The sequence below is a fragment of the Hibiscus syriacus genome, unplaced genomic scaffold, assembly GCF_006381635.1.
Source record: "Hibiscus syriacus cultivar Baekdansim isolate YM2019G1 unplaced genomic scaffold, ASM638163v2 tig00111438_pilon, whole genome shotgun sequence".
In the NCBI taxonomy this organism is placed as follows: Eukaryota; Viridiplantae; Streptophyta; class Magnoliopsida; order Malvales; family Malvaceae; genus Hibiscus; species Hibiscus syriacus.
In genome coordinates this window covers 66,864-85,118 of record NW_024063093.1, presented here as the reverse complement: position 1 = coordinate 85,118, position 18,255 = coordinate 66,864, and the positions used below count along the sequence as shown (strand labels likewise).

General features: G+C 30.7%; 1 protein-coding gene across 5 annotated transcripts; it reads right to left on the bottom strand.

Moving 5' to 3' along the window:
* Positions 1-5,935: 5,935 nt before the first annotated feature.
* On the bottom strand, positions 5,936-14,787 carry LOC120163255 (WD repeat-containing protein 48-like). 5 transcript variants are annotated; one of them, XR_005519637.1, is made up of 19 exons: positions 14,681-14,787; positions 14,003-14,112; positions 13,026-13,184; positions 12,554-12,619; positions 12,378-12,467; positions 11,895-12,200; positions 11,641-11,738; positions 11,306-11,341; positions 11,080-11,200; positions 10,030-10,266; positions 9,508-9,603; positions 9,344-9,409; positions 9,150-9,188; positions 8,923-9,057; positions 8,388-8,746; positions 7,988-8,081; positions 7,236-7,394; positions 6,680-7,068; positions 5,936-6,565 (listed from the first exon to the last, which is right to left on the bottom strand). XR_005519637.1 is itself a non-coding variant. In XM_039173233.1 (19 exons), exons 2-18 carry the CDS (start codon positions 14,099-14,101, stop codon positions 6,970-6,972), a joined length of 2,259 nt encoding a protein of 752 aa, XP_039029164.1. In that variant the 5' UTR covers positions 14,102-14,112; positions 14,681-14,787; the 3' UTR covers positions 5,936-6,839; positions 6,948-6,969. The 5 variants fall into 5 exon arrangements, 4 of the variants coding, with proteins under 4 accessions (XP_039029164.1, XP_039029162.1, XP_039029165.1 ...); XM_039173233.1 differs by having other exon boundaries at positions 5,936-6,839; positions 6,948-7,068; XM_039173232.1 differs by having other exon boundaries at positions 5,938-6,565; positions 6,948-7,068.
* Positions 14,788-18,255: the final 3,468 nt, after the last annotated feature.

The following is an 18,255-nucleotide window of genomic DNA, read 5'->3' as shown; positions in this document are numbered from 1 at the left end:
AATGTCATTCTAGGTTTTAGTTCTTTTTCAAGGTTAAAGCGATACGTCTAAAAGGGTGACTTCCGACCTTTTAGGTTTGGATTTTTGTCGATTTGGGGGTTTTGAGTGTTTATCTAGTTATGTTTGCACTATGGAAAGTATACCTAAATCTGTTTCAATCAACTTACCAACTAAATCTTATCAATGATTAGGAGATTTATTATTATTTTTTAAGGTTTTAGATTCGAACACTGTATATACAGGGGTATGAGTGTTCTTTGTAAAAAAAAAATAAGAGTATTTGAATAAATATTACCTTGTATTTAATCTTGAGATCTCGTCATTAAAAACTTAATAGTAATGATGATGTGTCACCATAAGATAATGTCACGTCGTTATTAGAAAAAAAAATTAAAATGCCACATCATCAATTTTGTTAATTTTTTAACGACGGGTATCAAATTAAAACCTAAACTAAACGTTAGGTGTGATTTTGAAAAATAAATAAAGTTTTGATACTAAAACGGACCAAAATAAATAGTTTAGATACTAAATGTGTAGTTTATCCTTAAATTTATTTTTAAATTATTATATTTTTAAAGTTTTAAAATTTAATTTTTAAATAATAATTAGAATTTTTTTATAGATTTGTATCATAAATAAATACTTAAAATATATCAATTTTTCATCTAAGTACTGAAAGTATATTTCAATTAAAGTAACTTAAAGTTATTATTTTGGTCGAAATAGTATCTGAAATATATTATCTTTTTCACTTAAGTACCTAAATTATTCTTTAATTAATATAATGTGTCAATTTTTTTAGAACTTAGATTAAAAAGATTAAATATTTTAGGTATTTATTTTGATTAAAAAAATACATTAGGTATCTATTTGACCAAAGTGATAACCTTATATACTTTGATCTAAAAATATTTTAGGTACTTAGATGAAAATGATAATATACATGAGGTACTTATTTATTTCATCATCCATGTGGGTCTCAAGATTCGCCTAATATTTTAAAATAAAGTATATAAATGGTCTCACGATTATAAGATAATATTTTATTGAGTAATTCGACTATTAAAAGTTATAAATGGTCCCTCGATGTCTCTCGATTATTAAAATTTACAAAATGATCATCTAATTGTCATACGTTTCAAACTCGTCTTTTTCTGTTAAAAATTTATGGTAGTTTGAGCTCAACGTTTGCTTCATATGAATAGTATCTGGCGGGTGGTGCTCCTCCACCAACACCACCACCTTATGCGACCCAGTCATCAATGTCATTTTTTTCACAACTTTTGCAATTCTCAGTAAGCGGTGGGATTGTCGATCACACACCTTTGTATTTATTATTCCATGGAGGTCCTTCTTTGACATTGTCTCTGAACCAACAAGAGGAAGCTAATGTCGTGAAGATGTTGAGAATGAAGATAAAGAGCAACTTAGACGAAGAAATTTTGTTCGAAATAGACAACTACTGTTCTATGGAACGCATTCACGAATAAGACATCGTTAGTTTATATAATTTTGTCTTTTTAATTTTTATATTAATTTAAAATATTTTAAGTTATATTTGAATTAAATACCATATATTTAATATTATATTCGAATTAATCTTTTATCTTATAATCGAATGTTATATTTTGTAAATTATTTATTTTTAAAAAATTTAAAAAACAAAAGCATATTTTGTAGAAGTATTTTCTAGATGAACAATCAGATCAATACAAGACGCTTCCTATAAAACAAGCATTTATTGAGTGAGATATCACGTGAGCAAAACACATTATGTAAAATACGTCTTATTGCCACGTTGACAAAAAAGATGATATTTTGATAAATACTGGAAAAAAATGAGATTTCTATTGATATTAATTTTTTATATATAATTGCCCTTTTTTCCTTTTTTATATGTAGAGGCTAAATTTAGGACACGTAAACTATGTGAACGCCAAAGCTGGAAAAACTGTAGACTGCTACGGCAATGGCAGCTTCACACGTGGCAGGTTTTCAATGACCTTACCCGGGGCCCTTTGTTTACCGTCAAAGCAACTACCTTTTCTTTTGGAAATGCTTATGTGCTGCGTTTAATATAGTGTTAAAAAAAATATTTTTGTTATTGTTATACATAATAAAATCAGTAAAAATTATAAAAAATATTATTATTTCTATCGGTTTTATTATTAATTTGATATTTTACTTGGTTTCTTAATAAAATCGGTAAAAGCGCAATCGGTTTTATTATTGTTGTGCATAACAAAACCGGTAAAAATTATCGAAAATATTATTATTTTTACCGGTTTTGTTATTATTTTGGTATTTTACCGGTTTTCTTAATAAAACCGGTAAAAACGCTACCGATTTTGTTATTTTTTTATCGGTTTTGTTATTGTTTGGTATTTTACCGGAAATGTTAAAAACATTGATGTTTTAAGTAGAAATAATAATGTTTTAGGTAATTTTTACCGGTTTTGTTATGCCCAACAATAACAAAACTGGTAAAAATAGAATTTTTTAATGACAAAATTAGTAAACACAAAGATTTGTTTTCAACATTTTGTCCAATATGGTTCTCAAACATAAAGTTTTCAAAACAGTGTCAATACATTTATTGTAAGTATCGATCATCAAAACATCGAAGTTAAGTATTATAAATTAATAGGTAAAATATACCGGTTTAATGAGAGAATAGGTAAACATATGTGTCGATACATTTTCTAAAAGTATCGACCCCAAAAACATCGAAATCGATAATTATAATGTAATAGGTAAATTTACAATGTAACTGGTATAAATATACTGGTTTTATGATAGAATAGGCCAACATAATGTATCGAAACAACTTAAAAAAGTGTCGATACATTTTGTCAAGAATGAATGCCAAACGAGGTGCACGCATAAAGTGTCGATACATTTATTAAAAGTGTCGATACATTTATTAAAAGTATCGATCCAAAAAGCATCGAAATTGATAATTACAATGTAATAAGTAAATTTACAATGTACCCGGTAGAAATATACTGGTTTTATGAGAAAATAGGTTTACATAATGTATCGACCCGTTTTAACCTTGTGTCGATACTTTTTTCCAGAATGAATGTCCAACAAGGTGCCCGCATAAAGTGTCGATACATTTAAAATTGTATCGATCTCAAAAACATCGAAACTGATAATTATAAATCTTTGTTGTTTACTAATTTTGTCATTAAAAAAATCTATTTTTACCGGTTTTGTTATTGTTTGACATAACAAAACCGGTAAAAATTACTTAAAACATTATTATTTCTACCTAAAACATCAATATTTTTTAACATTTCTGGTAAAATGTCTAACAATAACAAAACCGGTAAAAAATAACAAAACCGATAGCGCTTTTACCGATTTTGTTAAGAAACCCAATAAAATGCCAAAATAATAACAAAACCGGTAAAAATAATGATGTTTTCGGTAATTTTTACCGGTTTTGTTATGCACAACAATAACAAAACCGGTGTAAATTTTAACCAGTCACTTGTTTAATCAGTCACGCCGTTTTTTAACCATCGCACAGCATAACTACCCTAGGGTAAAGCAAACAAATGGTCATCCAAATATAGATGTTATTTTTTTAAGTCTTTTAATTATTAAAAAGTATAAAATAATCCCTACACTATAATGCATTGCTTTTTTGAGTCTCATTACTATTAAAAGTTAAATGATCCCTAGACTATTTATATGGATTAAACCTATCTATTTCTATTAAAATATCGATGACAATTTAAATTGTACGCTAACCTGATGATTATGATATGATAAAATATGATCTCAAAATCTAGAACAAATATCATATGTCAACTGGTTAATGTCTAACTCACACTACTGTCATTTTTTAATAGAAAATAACAAGTTTTGAACATATGAATAGCTAGGGACCATTTTGTAACTATTAATAGTTAGAGGACTCAACAAAGTAATATCCTATAATCATAAATTATTTTATAACTTATAACAGTAAGGGGACTCAACAAAGTAATATTATATAAAAAAAAATGGAAGAATTCAACAATTCAGTCTTTGCTAAGTCTTATTAAAGGGTAAGAAAAAACCTAAGATTAATTTCTTTTGTTTTGGGTTTATCTTATTTTGATCATTAGTTCTAAAATTCTATTTTAATTATTTTTTACTTTTTGATTTATTTAATTTTGTCTCTAACTATTAATTTCTGTCAGTTTAATAACATGATACATTAGTAAAATTAATTAATTTTTAATTTGATTCTTGAATTCGTAGAAAAATATTAATATAATCTTAAATTTTAGATAAAATATTAATTTAACTCATAAACTTTAAATAAAATATTATTTTTTTGAATTAAATGAAAACGAATTATTTTTATGAACAACAAAATCCATGAAAAAGATTAAGCGTTAGAAAAATCACCTCCCCCCTACAAAGGGATGTCGCCACCATCTGATGATCGATACGTTAACCGTTAACTCTATTCGATAACACTTATAATGAGGGATCCTCGTAGCCTACATTAAGTTATATCTTGTGACACTCTAAAATATTATTTCTAGGCTTGATATTTTGTCAAATTTAACCAACAATCTTTTGATTTATTTTCCACCACCACTTGTGAAATGAGGAAGGAAATCTGAGTACTCACTGACGTAATATATTTTGTTTGGGTCCAAATTGTAATGTGAGAGCAAAATGTCAGTAATCAAAAAAAGCAACCCATATGCACAAGTCTCCCAATAAGTGGAAACTTTTTGAAATTTTTTTTGATCATGGACCACATGTACGATTGAAAAAATCGAAATCATTCGCTATTTCAATTATTTTTTTAATAATATAATATAAATATAAAATAATATTTATTCAATTTTTTTATCTAAACGCACAAAAAATCATACAGATGTAACTGCTCGTACTCAGGATCTTTAGATAGAACAATTTTTTCTTTTACTATTGAGATCACTTGAAGGATTCAAAAGTGATAAGATAACTTATTAATAATAAAAAAAGAAGGCTTAAACTGAAAAATAAATTCCTAAACTATATCATTTTTGTTTTAACTCTCTAAACTATTTTTATTAAAATAAATTCTTAAATTGTTATATATAACTACTTTTAAGTACCTAAATTATTATTTTTCAAAATAAACCTCTAAATTATACCTTTTTTTACTTTTAAGTCCCTAAACTATTATTTTGATCAAAACAAATACATGTCAACATCTTATTAACTGAAAAATATGAAAAGACTTAAAATTAAATTAGTTGACCCTTTTTTCCCATATGTAATGGGGTAAGGATGAGGTATGATAGTAGGCTGTGCCCCCAATACCAGGTTGAGAGCCGCTTCCGTGGAGACCTCCGAATTATGAAATGCCTTTCGTGAAACTCGATCCCACGATCACAAGATTAAGAGCATTGTGCTCTACCAACTGAGCTGGATGGACATTTCAAAAAAGACTTAAAATGATTATATATAATAGTTTAATGATTTTTTTGACAAAATAATAGTTTAAGGGCCTAAACCAAGATAATATACAATTTAAGAGTTAATTTTTACTTTAAGACTTAAAAAAATCAAAGAAATTAATCAGTTGTGATAATGAATGGGTCAGCCGACCAGAAAAAGAAATAGAGGAAATTATCTTATTAATTTTTTCTAGATTAATGAGTTACGAGTCGGATAATTTTGAACACCCGAATAACATAAGTATTATTTTATAATGCAATAACTTATATCTATAGAAATAAACAAAGTTATCTTAAATGAATATTGAGAGAACATTTATTTATTTTTCAAAAATGTTCATCAAGCAAGTTTGAAGGGAAAGAAACTTACACCACAAACGATTTCACATCAAATGATTTTCGCAAATCGTTTCTCAAAAAATATAATTCATTTTCTAAAATTTATTTTTAATACAATAAACAATCCCTTAAATCACGCGACCCAACAAACAAAAACAACCCTTAAACAAATTAAAGAAGCATAAACTTTGACAAACTAAAACTACACCCTCTCTCTCCTCCGAGTCTCTATGAATTCAAATCTAACAGGCTATTGTAAGTTACCTCGTCAAGTCGTTAAGTTTTCGTTTCTTGCCCTCCGGAAAGCATTAAGAGGAAATTTTCTGGATATCGAATCAGACCAACTCCATGCGAAATGCTTGTTTTATTTCCCGGAATAATAAAATAAAGAAAATCATTCAACTTCATAACTATGGTTTCTATGACCATATACTGTAGCCCGTGATTAAATAAACAGAGCTTCCGACATCATCGTTTTCCCGGAAAGTACCTGATTTTCTTTCGGTTGATTCTCCCCCGGAGTAATAAACGATTATGCCATTTGCATGTCTGCCCTACGGTTTTTTTTCTGATGTATGGCAAAAATATGCATGTCTAACGTTATCCAGAATTCTCTTGAGAAAGACTAGAGAATCACCTGGGATCAGAAACCAATCATATTTCGATATATCCAAGGATCTCGTAGATACTTCTGATAATGATTGGCAACCCCAGAAGAATATAAGTCCCAACACTTTGCAAAAGCATGAGATTTCCATCAGAAGGCCAACCTGCAGCCCAAAGATAAGAGAGGATACAGTTCAAACTATATTTTGAAGCCAATTGCTTAATACCGATATCAAACATGCGCACATCTCAACAAGAAACTAAAAATGTTTTTTCACCAATTGGAAGGAAGTGAAAGCTGACTATCTGATTCAATGTTAAATTAACAGAATCATTGGAGGAAACGTTAAAATAACGGGACATATCGTCATCTCTCAACATATAACCCCAACCTCCTAACTTTTTCTTTCAAGATAGAAAATGAATCCAAAGTATTTCCTGCATTTATCACAAGAAATAATATTTCCCAAAGAGTAAACTTTGCATACGCGCCATTCTTTTAAAAGAAATACAGAAAACTTAAAACATTAATAAGTTGTCACTCACCTGGTCCCAGAAGTCAAAATAATCACTTGCTTTGAATCACTCTATAATTAAGTACCAAGTCCTTGGGTTTCTTCCATATGTAAGCCCGCACAGTGGCTAAGCTCATGTCCGGAGATAATACCTGGAAGATATAGCAGGGCAAAGCAAACGACTGGCTGGTCATACAGCATGATGGAACCTTAGCTAAGCCACTGTCTAAAACCGCATATTAAGATTTTTTTAGCAGTACAACTGACCAGAATATAATGATAGAACTTGAACTGAACACATTAAAACTATTCTACTTGCCTGGTTATTGCATAAAATCTCAATAGAAGGCCGAAGCTTTTGCCAAGGCTTCGATCCAGACTGCGATTGTCCTCCAAGTCCAGGAGCATATGTCCCATCGATATTTACACTATCAATTGGTTTGTCAAGCACCAGCTTTTCTATGACATAATTAACAACCTAGATAACCAGAACAGTTGTGTCAATTATTAATACCAGAAAAACAATAAATTAGCTACCCTTATTCCCATATGTAATGGGATAAGGGGGAGGTAAGATAGTAGGCTGCCCCCAACGCCAGGTTAAGAGCAGCTTCTGTGGGAAACCTCCAAATTATGAAATGCCCTCCGTGGGACTCGAAACCACGACCTCAAGGTTAAGAAAAGAAATACTACATAAATCTTCTTACAACACACCATCTCATACCAAAATTTGAAACCAGATATGAAAAGAAATTAAACAACCCACGAAGGCATCTTGCTCTAATATACGTAGCAGTGCACTCTGAAAAGCTAATTCAAAAGATTATTTTATTCTAATTTTTTTCCTATATTGTATTTGCAACAGCTAAGTTAAAGGTTCAACCAATGTATTGTATCCTAAGATACAACATTACTCTTTTGCCCCTCAAGACATGCTACAAAAATATGAATAGATGCTAGACTAAGTATTAACCCGGGAGTTCTAAGTATGTATGCTAACAACATATGTTACTCTGTACAAACACATGCAATGCAAAAGAAGTTTCCTTTTGCAAGTACTAAAAAGCATACCTTATCCATTCTCAATATGCGAGGTGCACTTAACTTTCCTTGTGTCAAAATCTGAACAGATGAACCATCGCATGGATGAAGATAGAAGCTGCACCTGCAAAAATGAAAAGTAAAATTTCATCACAAGGGTGGAGAAAAGGACTAAATGATGCTCATCACATGGTTTTGAGTTCTGACTCTAGTGCAGCAGAATAAAGAAAGTGCATCTTCTTGTAAATAAAGAGAAATTCCCATGTCCACAGACCTAAAATGATGATGATGATAAGGGCCTAAGGCACAACAAAACAAAAGGCATGGCCAATTAATGTACTTGAATGGCTATTCATTAAGTTCCTAAGTCCTAACAAACTTGTCTCCTAAAGTCTAATTAAGCCAAGTTTAACGAGGTTGAAGAAGTTACTTGGCATTTTCTCGTGGTGGTAAACGATTATTTAATATGCAATCCAAAACCCACGAAGGAAATTCCTCGTCCTCTGTTGCATCCAATTCAGTAATTTTCTTTCTCCAAGGACCTCCTTGGGAACCCTCCGTAATAATTGAGGGAGGGGAAACAGTAGAAAAGTCAAAAGGAGGATAGACTGTGGAGTCATTTTCAGCCTTTCCATCTACCTCGATCTTTGAATGAGCAGCACCTCCTGCTGCCATATCTTTTCCTGACAAAACGTCTCCATTAGCTGAAGCCTGAGAGCAATGTCTTTGCCTTCTTTTGGACAGCCAATGAGCCAGCAGACCTTTCAGCGTTTCACGAACTAGATGAACCTGCAAAAGACAAGTCAACAACAGATGAATATTATCTTTTTTTGATAAGAAAGTCGGCCTCGTTAAAAACCCCCTTCATGATTAATGGAGACAACAGATGAATATTATAATCACAGAGAAAGAATTATTAGTGAACATCTCTGCAGTGAACCACAATCAAAAGAAAATTTCATTACCTTATCATCCTCAGGCTTTCCACTTATGTTCAGATCTGCAGAATACATCTCTGCAGTAAAGCATTGGGGTGTGTCTAAATGAACAGACAAGCTTCCAAGCCGGGTATCCACAGTGAACCATGCAGGAATGATTACCTAGAATGGTTTTAAGCAAATATCCAAAGTAAATTCCATATAGAAGATATATTATAATCAACATATATAAATCAAATAAATAGTTACCGCACCATCTCAAACAACTCTTCCTTTTTCTCATCAAATGAAACCTGGGCATCAAATATAAGAATGGACAAATATATACGGAAAAAACAGAACCATGAATATAAAAGTGTCTATTGTTAAAAGGTGCTTAGAAAGCAAAGTGCAGACCACTTCTACCAAGGAGGGGAAAAGGAAAAAGTGATGAGAGAATCTTGTTCACCTGGCCATAGTCCTCAATCGCGACACCTCTGGTTATCTCCCAGAGCTTTACTGAACCAGCAGCATCCTGTTAAAAAAGCATAAATATCATAAATATTTCAAAAGCAATTTCCCAAGACAATAATTGGAATGTAAACCGACAAATAAAAGTGCAACCACTTTTACCTTTGTCAATACATGCCTTCTGTTATTTAAAATTTCATGCTGAACAATTGCTGGAGTTCCAGGAATGTTAAAGTTTGGTTCTTTGTAAGCAGAGGCCTTTGAATAACCAGCAACATCAGCACATCAATGAAGGGAAGGGCATACAAGATAAATGTTAAACAAATTCAAGACAGCCAAACTTCAAAGAGATATCCATAACAAAGCATATCATTACTAATAAAAAGAAAATCTAGTATTTGTTCACTTTTCACGGGGTTTGATGAGCAAGGAACAAAAAGGAAGAAAATCATTAACAACCTGAAGAGCAGCACCAAATTCACCACAATTCAAGCGTACAAAGAAAATAACTGTTACATGGTACAGATTTTATGTATTAATAATATTTGATGCAAACTAATAAAGAGAAAATGAGGATTTATGAGACAAATTCTCATGATAAAAAGGTGACTCTCTGTAAGAAAAAAATTAAAAACATGAGCATGTATATACACACACACACCCATGCACTCACACGATACTTACTGGGGTAGACCCTTCTAATGAAACTCTTGCCCTAGAAAAAGACAAGTTCCCAGCCAAGAATGAACCACCTCTTTGGAAGACATTCTGAGGATTTCGTCCTTCGGCAGGCCACCTTGAAACTGAAGAATCTGTAGTTGCAACCCATATATTATCATCATGTAATGCCAACTGCAAAATTGGTTGTTCCTTTATGCAAAGCAAAAGACTCTCTCTTGTTGACAGGTCTGTCAAATATAACTGACGTATGCACAAAAGAAACACAAGTTGAGAGTTAAAACTAATTATTAGATGAAACGGAAAAGGATGGTAAGAATTTCAAGATTTCATACCAAGGAAAATATGGACTTTATTTGATGCCAGAATTATTCAAAAAGCTATTTGTGCTAGAATATAAATTATCAATACTTAACATTAAGTTACATTGAATAAAATTGAGGAGTATTATTTCATTCTCTTTTCCTTCATTTTAATATGCCAAAATATAATGGTTATTTCAAAACCTACTGGAGTTTGAAGAATATTACACTAGAAATCATATTTACATGAGTTTGTTGTATGTTATTAAGTTTCTATTCGTTGGTTATGGGTTGCATCAAGTAAATTTAGGAAGTTCCCAACCCTTGAATCCCATGATCTTTTGGAATATTATGAGTAGAACTCCATGAATGAGCATGACATATCTCAAGTACTAAACAACAGCTTTACAAAATCTTGAGTTACTGTTGTGCCAATCCTTTCCCTGGTGCAAAGTTTAAGGAATTATAGGTATGAAGCTCAGAACGCATATTCTTGAGTAACTGGTAAAGTAGCAGCACAGCACCACAGCCTAGGATTGCTTTCAATTTTTTTATTAAATACATCCAATTTCAACCCATATAAAATCAAAATACCTCTTTCAAAAAGAAAAATCAAAATCCCTAGTTATTTTGTTATTTCCACTAAATTATCATCCTAGATCAGCATAAAATTTCTTTGTTCAATTCTACATCAAAACATTGCAAAATTGATAAACAATGTGGTTAAAATGGTTTGGTATGAATATATACTTACAGAAAGATCTCTACCACCACTATAAACATGACTAAATGTTGGGGTGCTTGCAAGTGCCCAAACAGAATCTGTGTGCACAGCATATGAATGCACACAACGTTGCTGACCGAGGTCCCAAAGCCTGCAAAATAAAATTAAGAGCATTTAAAAGAAAGGTCTTAAATTCTTTATGATTGAAAAAGGCTTCTGGTAACACAAGAGCAAAATGTATGCACAAATCATGTACCTGATCATAGAATCAGAGGACCCTGACAAACAATATCTGAAAGAAAAAATTTCTGTCAAAAACTCACAAAATATTCACAGTGGAAAATAAAATCAAAGTACAGAATTTAATAGCAGCCAATCAAGGAAGAACCCATCAACATCAACCAATCTATTTATCTGATTATCTCTTTGCCAAAGAAGAGTTCAGCGGTTGCAAGAGAAAATAATTGGGTTAAAAATATGCATTTTATAATGCTTACTAAAGCTCCATAACAATAATGCCTACGGCTAACATCAAGCTAAAACTTTTTCACTAAGATATAAAGATTACAGAGTAGAACTCATTGTTCTAACCTGCCAGTAGAATCCATAAGCAACGCCCTAATGTTATCTGTATGCCCTCTTAGTTTCATATTCTTTGAACCAGTTCTTGGATCCCAAACTCGCACAACCTATATGAAAATGAGGGGAAACAAAATAACTACTGAAAAATTGTTAAATAAATCAAATGACCAACAGAGGTAAAGATGAGATCATCTCTACAAGTTGTAGAGGGAGAACAAATGTCATTATCATAAAAATTGAAGAAAGTAAGAAGCAAAAACTACCTTCTCAGTTCCACCAGAGACAAGAAGGGATCCATTATGATTCATTGCCAATGCATAAACAGACTCTTTATGCCCTTTAGCGGCAATAGGGACATATCCATGACACTGGGTTGTGTGTGTTCCAATGCCATTACTAGAGCCAATTGTTCGCAAACTTGACATTTGTAATGAATTTTTCGAACCATTTATACCATTGGAACAATCATTTTCCACTACATCACTGGACTTAGACACTGGAGTAATTGCAGCTTCAATATCCCACACAAAAACCTCCCCACCAAGACCACCAGAGGCAACTACATTGGCCTAGATGTACAACAAAAAGATCATCAGAAAGTGACTTCCATAGTAATAAGCACCATAACCTGTAGGACAATTACGCTGCCAAACTAAAAAAGAAAGTTAAATTGCAATATTGCACTGCAGGAACCTTCAATGCATTCAGCTAATAAAATCAACTGAAAATCTTGACATAGAAATTACATTTTTTTCAGCGTTGGCTAGACATGTAACATAGTCAGAGTGTTGACGAAATGTCCTGGTGCTAGTTCCATAAGACAAGCAATTCCACGTCTGGTATTTCTCAAAGAGAGAGCACATGTCAATATCTAACTGACATAGTCAATACGACACTGATAACACATTAATTAAAAACAAACCTTTAATGTAGTGTCTGACGAGCAGGAAACAAGTGTGCTGTCACCAGCAATAACAGTATCATTAACCTGCACAGCAAGGAAATAACCTTATTTTCAATCATAACTTATACAGTTACAGATATATCACATATTATATATGTAAAATATTTTGATGGTGAATTCCACAAACTGGACCAGGAGAAGGTAGATAAAGGGCCTAAACATTCAAATTGAAAATCGATGTAACTGAAGTGCAAAGTACAATACTTGCTCTAGATTTTGCTTTTGGTGAGCTGGTTGCTTGGTTGGTTAGTAAGCAACAATTCATATTTGATATCACGTCAGGGATATGTCATTCTAGAGGACCAAATTAGAAAATAAATTAAAATTCCACCACCTCCTAACCACAAATTAGCGACAAAAAAATATTGGCTAAAGTATGAAGGTCAGGCTAATAACTAAAAGTACATTATCATGGATAGAAAGAAGGTACCCAATCAACATGAGACTCAAACGTAGCAGAACATGTGGCAGTGTTTTCACCAAGTGCCCATCTCTTAAGTGTGCCATCACGGCTTCCAGTGAAAAGATAATCGAACCCATCATAGGTAGATGACTTTAGCAATGCCAAACAATTTATGCCAGCACAATGCTGCAAAACAACAGAGAAACATCAGTGCCTAGTGCCTGTACCTAAATTAAATTATAAAAGGCTCAACTAAAGTTCAAGATAATGACAAAATTTATAGTATAAAGCAAAGGATTAGCAGAATAATCCAATTGGATTGCAAACATGGCCCTAAATTAATGATGGATGTGTGGATAATAGAATGAACTAACACAAGCCACCATTTCCATTTTAGTTCAATATACCATAACTCCCTAATGATAAATGCATTCAACAAAGAAATCAGCACAACATTACCTTGGAGAAGGAAATTAAGAAGTTTCGACCAAAGTAGATTTCAGATATGCCAAGTTTATCAACATAGCAAATATAAAATAAGCAATCTCGCTGAATCTAATGATAAATATATACCATGGTATTACAAATCTACACAAGAATAAAAGCACAAATGAAAATATGTTCAAATGGTTATTATGTGAATTATTCTTCAACTCCAGTGCCCCCAGCCCCCCACATAAGAAGACATATAAAAATGAATACAAGGTTGAAGGTTCTATAATTTATTTTTTATCTAAAATTTGATTGCATAAATGGATAAGAAAAGGCATATAAACCAAAGATGCAGAAACACTAATAATCTAAAACGAGGCATTACAAGGAAAAAGCCAAATACACAAATTAGATCCCTAATAACATCTGAACATGCAAATTACATGAGATTGACAGATGCATATCAAGGAAGATTACTTGTTCACTTGAAAAAGGAAAAAAAAGTGGGAAAGTAATGAAAGAACTAAAGAAGGAAAAAAATAACAATAACAACAAAACATAAACTACTTCACCTTTGTGTCAGCGCTGTCATTCAATACATATGTCAGCCTCTTTTCTTTACGTAGGCGGTTAGAATTGGTATTGTTTCCCACACTGCCCACACGGTGCATTGCAGTAGCTCCTACATAACCAATCAAGTGAAATTAAAAACTTCAACACCCTTATATCTCGGTGTTTTTGTACACTTTAATATCACCAAACTATATTAAGTTAGAATAACCTACATTCTACAACCAAACATCACTTAGTAGAGGACAAAACAGTTGATATGCACCAAAGCCAAAGCAGACCAAACCTATCTGTCTTGAACAGACTGGCATTTTAAAAATATATATATAATGGAAATCCTTACACATGATTCTATAGAAACATATACAACCAAAACACAAAAATCTCATCAAATCCAAATTTCCACACAAATTGGCATTTTAAAAATGACTACATTTGCATCCATTGCAACTAAAACAGATTTCTTTTTCATATTCATTAGAGAAAGATATAATTGTTAAAAACTCATCGGGAATGCAAACCATAATTGTCCAAAACTAAAAAGAAAACAACAAAAGTTATATTGAAAAAAATAGAAGAATTAATATATGTTTTAATCTATCTAAAATATCCACCAAACAAAAACTCAATAGATCAAAAAAATGGACGAGAAACGAAGCGGGAAGAGGCTTTGAACTAACCAGGACAACCGTGAAAAAAATGGACGCGAAAATGAATTCGTTGAAGGGAGCGATGAAATCAAACCCTAGAAATTTAGATTCAATTCATAGTTTAATTCTTTTTTATCTTCTCTGTTGAAAAAGAGGGAATAAAACGAAGAGATTTAAATATGTGGGAAGAAATGGTCATTAATAAAATAAATAAATAAAATGTAAGGAAAAATAACTTTCTCGGGAGATACTGAACAGGAAAGTGAAAACGGAAAAGTCAAGACTAGAGGAAGGAGGAGAGGGGATAGAGGCTCATCGGGCTTGTAAAAAAACCGGGTACACGACGTCGTTTAAATTAAAAGTGGGACCACATTGAGGAAATAAATTTATGGGTTAACAAAAAAATTAATCATTTTCTTTTTCATATTTGTACACTATTGTTTATTAAATTTAAAAATATTATAATTTGATCATTTACATTATCGATTTATTAAATTTTGATCATTTATATTATTAATTTGTTATGTTTTAATTAATGAATCGATAGCTCGTGATAGTTTAATGATGTGACACATTAATCAATAATAAGTTAATTTTTAATTTGATTCCTAAATTTTATATAGAATGTTAATTTAACTTTAAACTTGAGATAAAATATCAATTTAAATCATAAATTCTATCAAAATCTCTTGTCGCTAGTTGTCACTCACCATCGTTCCTATCAGTAACCATCAACTACTATCGACGATGACCACAAAAACCTAAAATCTATAATTCATCTTTTTTTTTCTCTCTTCCTAAACGTGAATTTAGTATTTGTTTCATAAAAAAATATTCTTGAACTAGTTTAAAATCTTTCGACTTCCTTTAAAATTAAACTATAATAATAAATTTATCATTAACATTCCTTTAAAAACATTCTATATTGGAATATAGTTTTTAACAGGATTGATAGCAGCATGATATAATAGAATCTGATTGAAATGAAATCGACAGTTTAAAAACTGAAATAGAATATTTTAAAATATAAGGATTAATTTAAAATGAATGGCATAATTTGTTGGCCTTCCACAAATTAACTTTTTAATTTTTAACGAATTAACAAGGAACTGAATAAGAAAACACTTAACCCAATATCATAGTCTTCAAGGCATTCATTATTAAAAAAAAAAAAAACCCAGTTATATATTCAAAGTTTTGGCAATGGACGTGCATGACTCACTCAATCACATGGTACTGTTTATATACAATTTGATGGTAAAAATGAATCTCAAAATTTATACAACCGTCTCAAACTGATGTAAACCTCCGTAATTGTTGTTAGGGATAATGATCGAGTTGAATCTAAATATTTGAGGTTTTCGAATTGATAGATCCTTGATAATCTTACGGATGCTATTCCTTCACCATGTTCTAGTCAAATGCATATTAGAGATGAAGAAAGAGATGGTCTCACATCCCAAATTTCGGATTAATAGTTTAGTCTTGATAAATCAAAACTTTTATACGATACATCGCATTTTGTTTGGTGTTCGATTGATTACGAGTTTTGGGGAATTCGTTCTGTGAAGCTTAGCGGATGATTGGGTAGTTAGGAGCTTCCTAGCTCGTGTATGCATTCTGATTTGTCTGTGTTTTCGAATTAATTGTGTATACTAGTTTGATATTTTGAATACTCTATTTTTTCTACACATTTTGACCGCACTGAACTCTATAGTTCACCCTTTTATTTCTCCCTTTCAGATACTTCAAGATGTTAGGATTGAATCGACATCAGGAAGATCATAGTTTCAGATTTAAATTATAATTTTAAAAAATATTTTTCTTATAAAGTGATAATGACTGTATAAATTATTTGTAAATCTGATTTAATATATGATAATTATTTTTGAATTGATTTCTGGATCACTTCGGTGATTAATGTTAACTTTAAGATTCGATGGTAATGTCTAAGCTATATTTAGGGGATTACAGATGGAGATAATTTTGGTCAAATGAGACGATTGGTAGGGGCCCAAATGGCTTGGGCTTCAGTTTTGGACATTTTTAATTTTATATATTCATTGTGACATGTCAACAATCAATTAAAAATTAACGATGTTTAAATACCAATGTCTATGTTTTAATTAATTAAAAAAAAGTGATCAAATAATATAATTTTTTAACTCGGTGAAAAAAGTGTATTAGACTTAAAAGGAAGTGATCAAACTTGTAATTTACCCTAAATATTTTTAAATGATGTAAATTTTTTTTGAAGAAAAATGGTTTATATTTGAAAAAAAAAATCCTCAAAGTAGGTCGGTTCTGATATCCGGCAAGTTAGGACACTGTTAAAAAAGGACATAAATAAGTACAACCTAAAATGTTATAAAAAAATATTTTAGGTTGAACGTAATTTAAAATGTTATTTATCTTTTTCATAACACTTTAAGTGGTAACTTAAAATATTATATTTTTTATAATATTTTCAGTAAAATTTAATTTTTTTTGTTTGATGATTAAAAATATTATAAATAATATAACATTTTAAATTGTGTTTAAACTAAAATATTAATTTTTTTTTTGTAATATTTTAGGTTAAGTCGGCCTTTTTAGATTTTCCCTCAAAGTAGTACTCCGCCATTATTACATACCGTTAACGGAAAGTTTTCAGTACCTATGTATAAACCGTTAGGGAAATAATTTGTTCAATCTCCTGCATCGGAACACTCCTCCATATTTAACATTTATCCAATCAAATTCAAACACGTCACACATTTGTAAGTAAGTTTTGACGGTCACATATACATATTTGTCTTCTCCCAACAGTACGTATTTAAATAATATTTTTAAATTATAATAATTTTAATTATATTAATCTTCGAATTCAGATTGAGTTAAATCACGTTTAATAAATGATGAGATTAAATTGAGTTAATTTTATTTTATTAAAATTTTTTAACTTAATTTAATATTTAAAAATAATATAATTACATGAAGTAAGTAATTTTAATGGTTAAACGATAGTAGTTATTCCAAATCCCAGGTTTGAGCATATCATGTTTAAGTGTTCATTATCAAATGATTAAAATTTTTTCGAATATATACTACCTTATAATCACTCATACTAATAAAAATATAATTATTCTCTATATATTTAAGAATAATTATTGTAATATTGTCTCTAAAACTTTTTAAATTCTCCTTATTTTATTGAATAATTTTTTTTATATATTTATGTCAGATCAAATTTTAACTCTAAAATTTACATGAAGGTTGGTTCAAGTGGTAAGCAACTTAATATCGCTTAAGCATGACTCGAGCTCAAGGTCTTGTGTATGCAGAAAAATCTCGCTAAGAGGCTTACCCATTAAAACCAGGTATGCGATGTCAGTTAGTCCATATTAATTAGGACAAATTCTTGTTACTGAGATGATAACAAAAAAAACTATAAATTCAATTCAAATTTTAAGTCTAGTTGAATATCTCTAAACTCAAATTGAATCGAATATTGGGTTGAAAGTTATAGCATTCCGATCAAATTTAAATCGATAAAAAACATAATTTAATATATTATCATCTCTAATTATTTTTGTATTTCATCTTATATTATATTTTAATTTTTA

Bases quoted from the DNA above. Each gene is read 5' to 3' on its own strand.
- LOC120163255 (XM_039173231.1), bottom strand. From the start codon at position 14,101: ATGCACCGTGTGGGCAGTGTGGGAAACAATACCAATTCTAACCGCCTA. The intron at 12,620-13,025 runs GTACCTTCTTTC...CTTGCTGTGCAG, and splicing joins TTGAGTCTCATGTTGATTGG to GTTAATGATACTGTTATTGC. The intron at 11,342-11,640 runs GTTAGAACAATG...TTTTTCTTTCAG, and splicing joins CTTATGGATTCTACTGGCAG to ATATTGTTTGTCAGGGTCCT.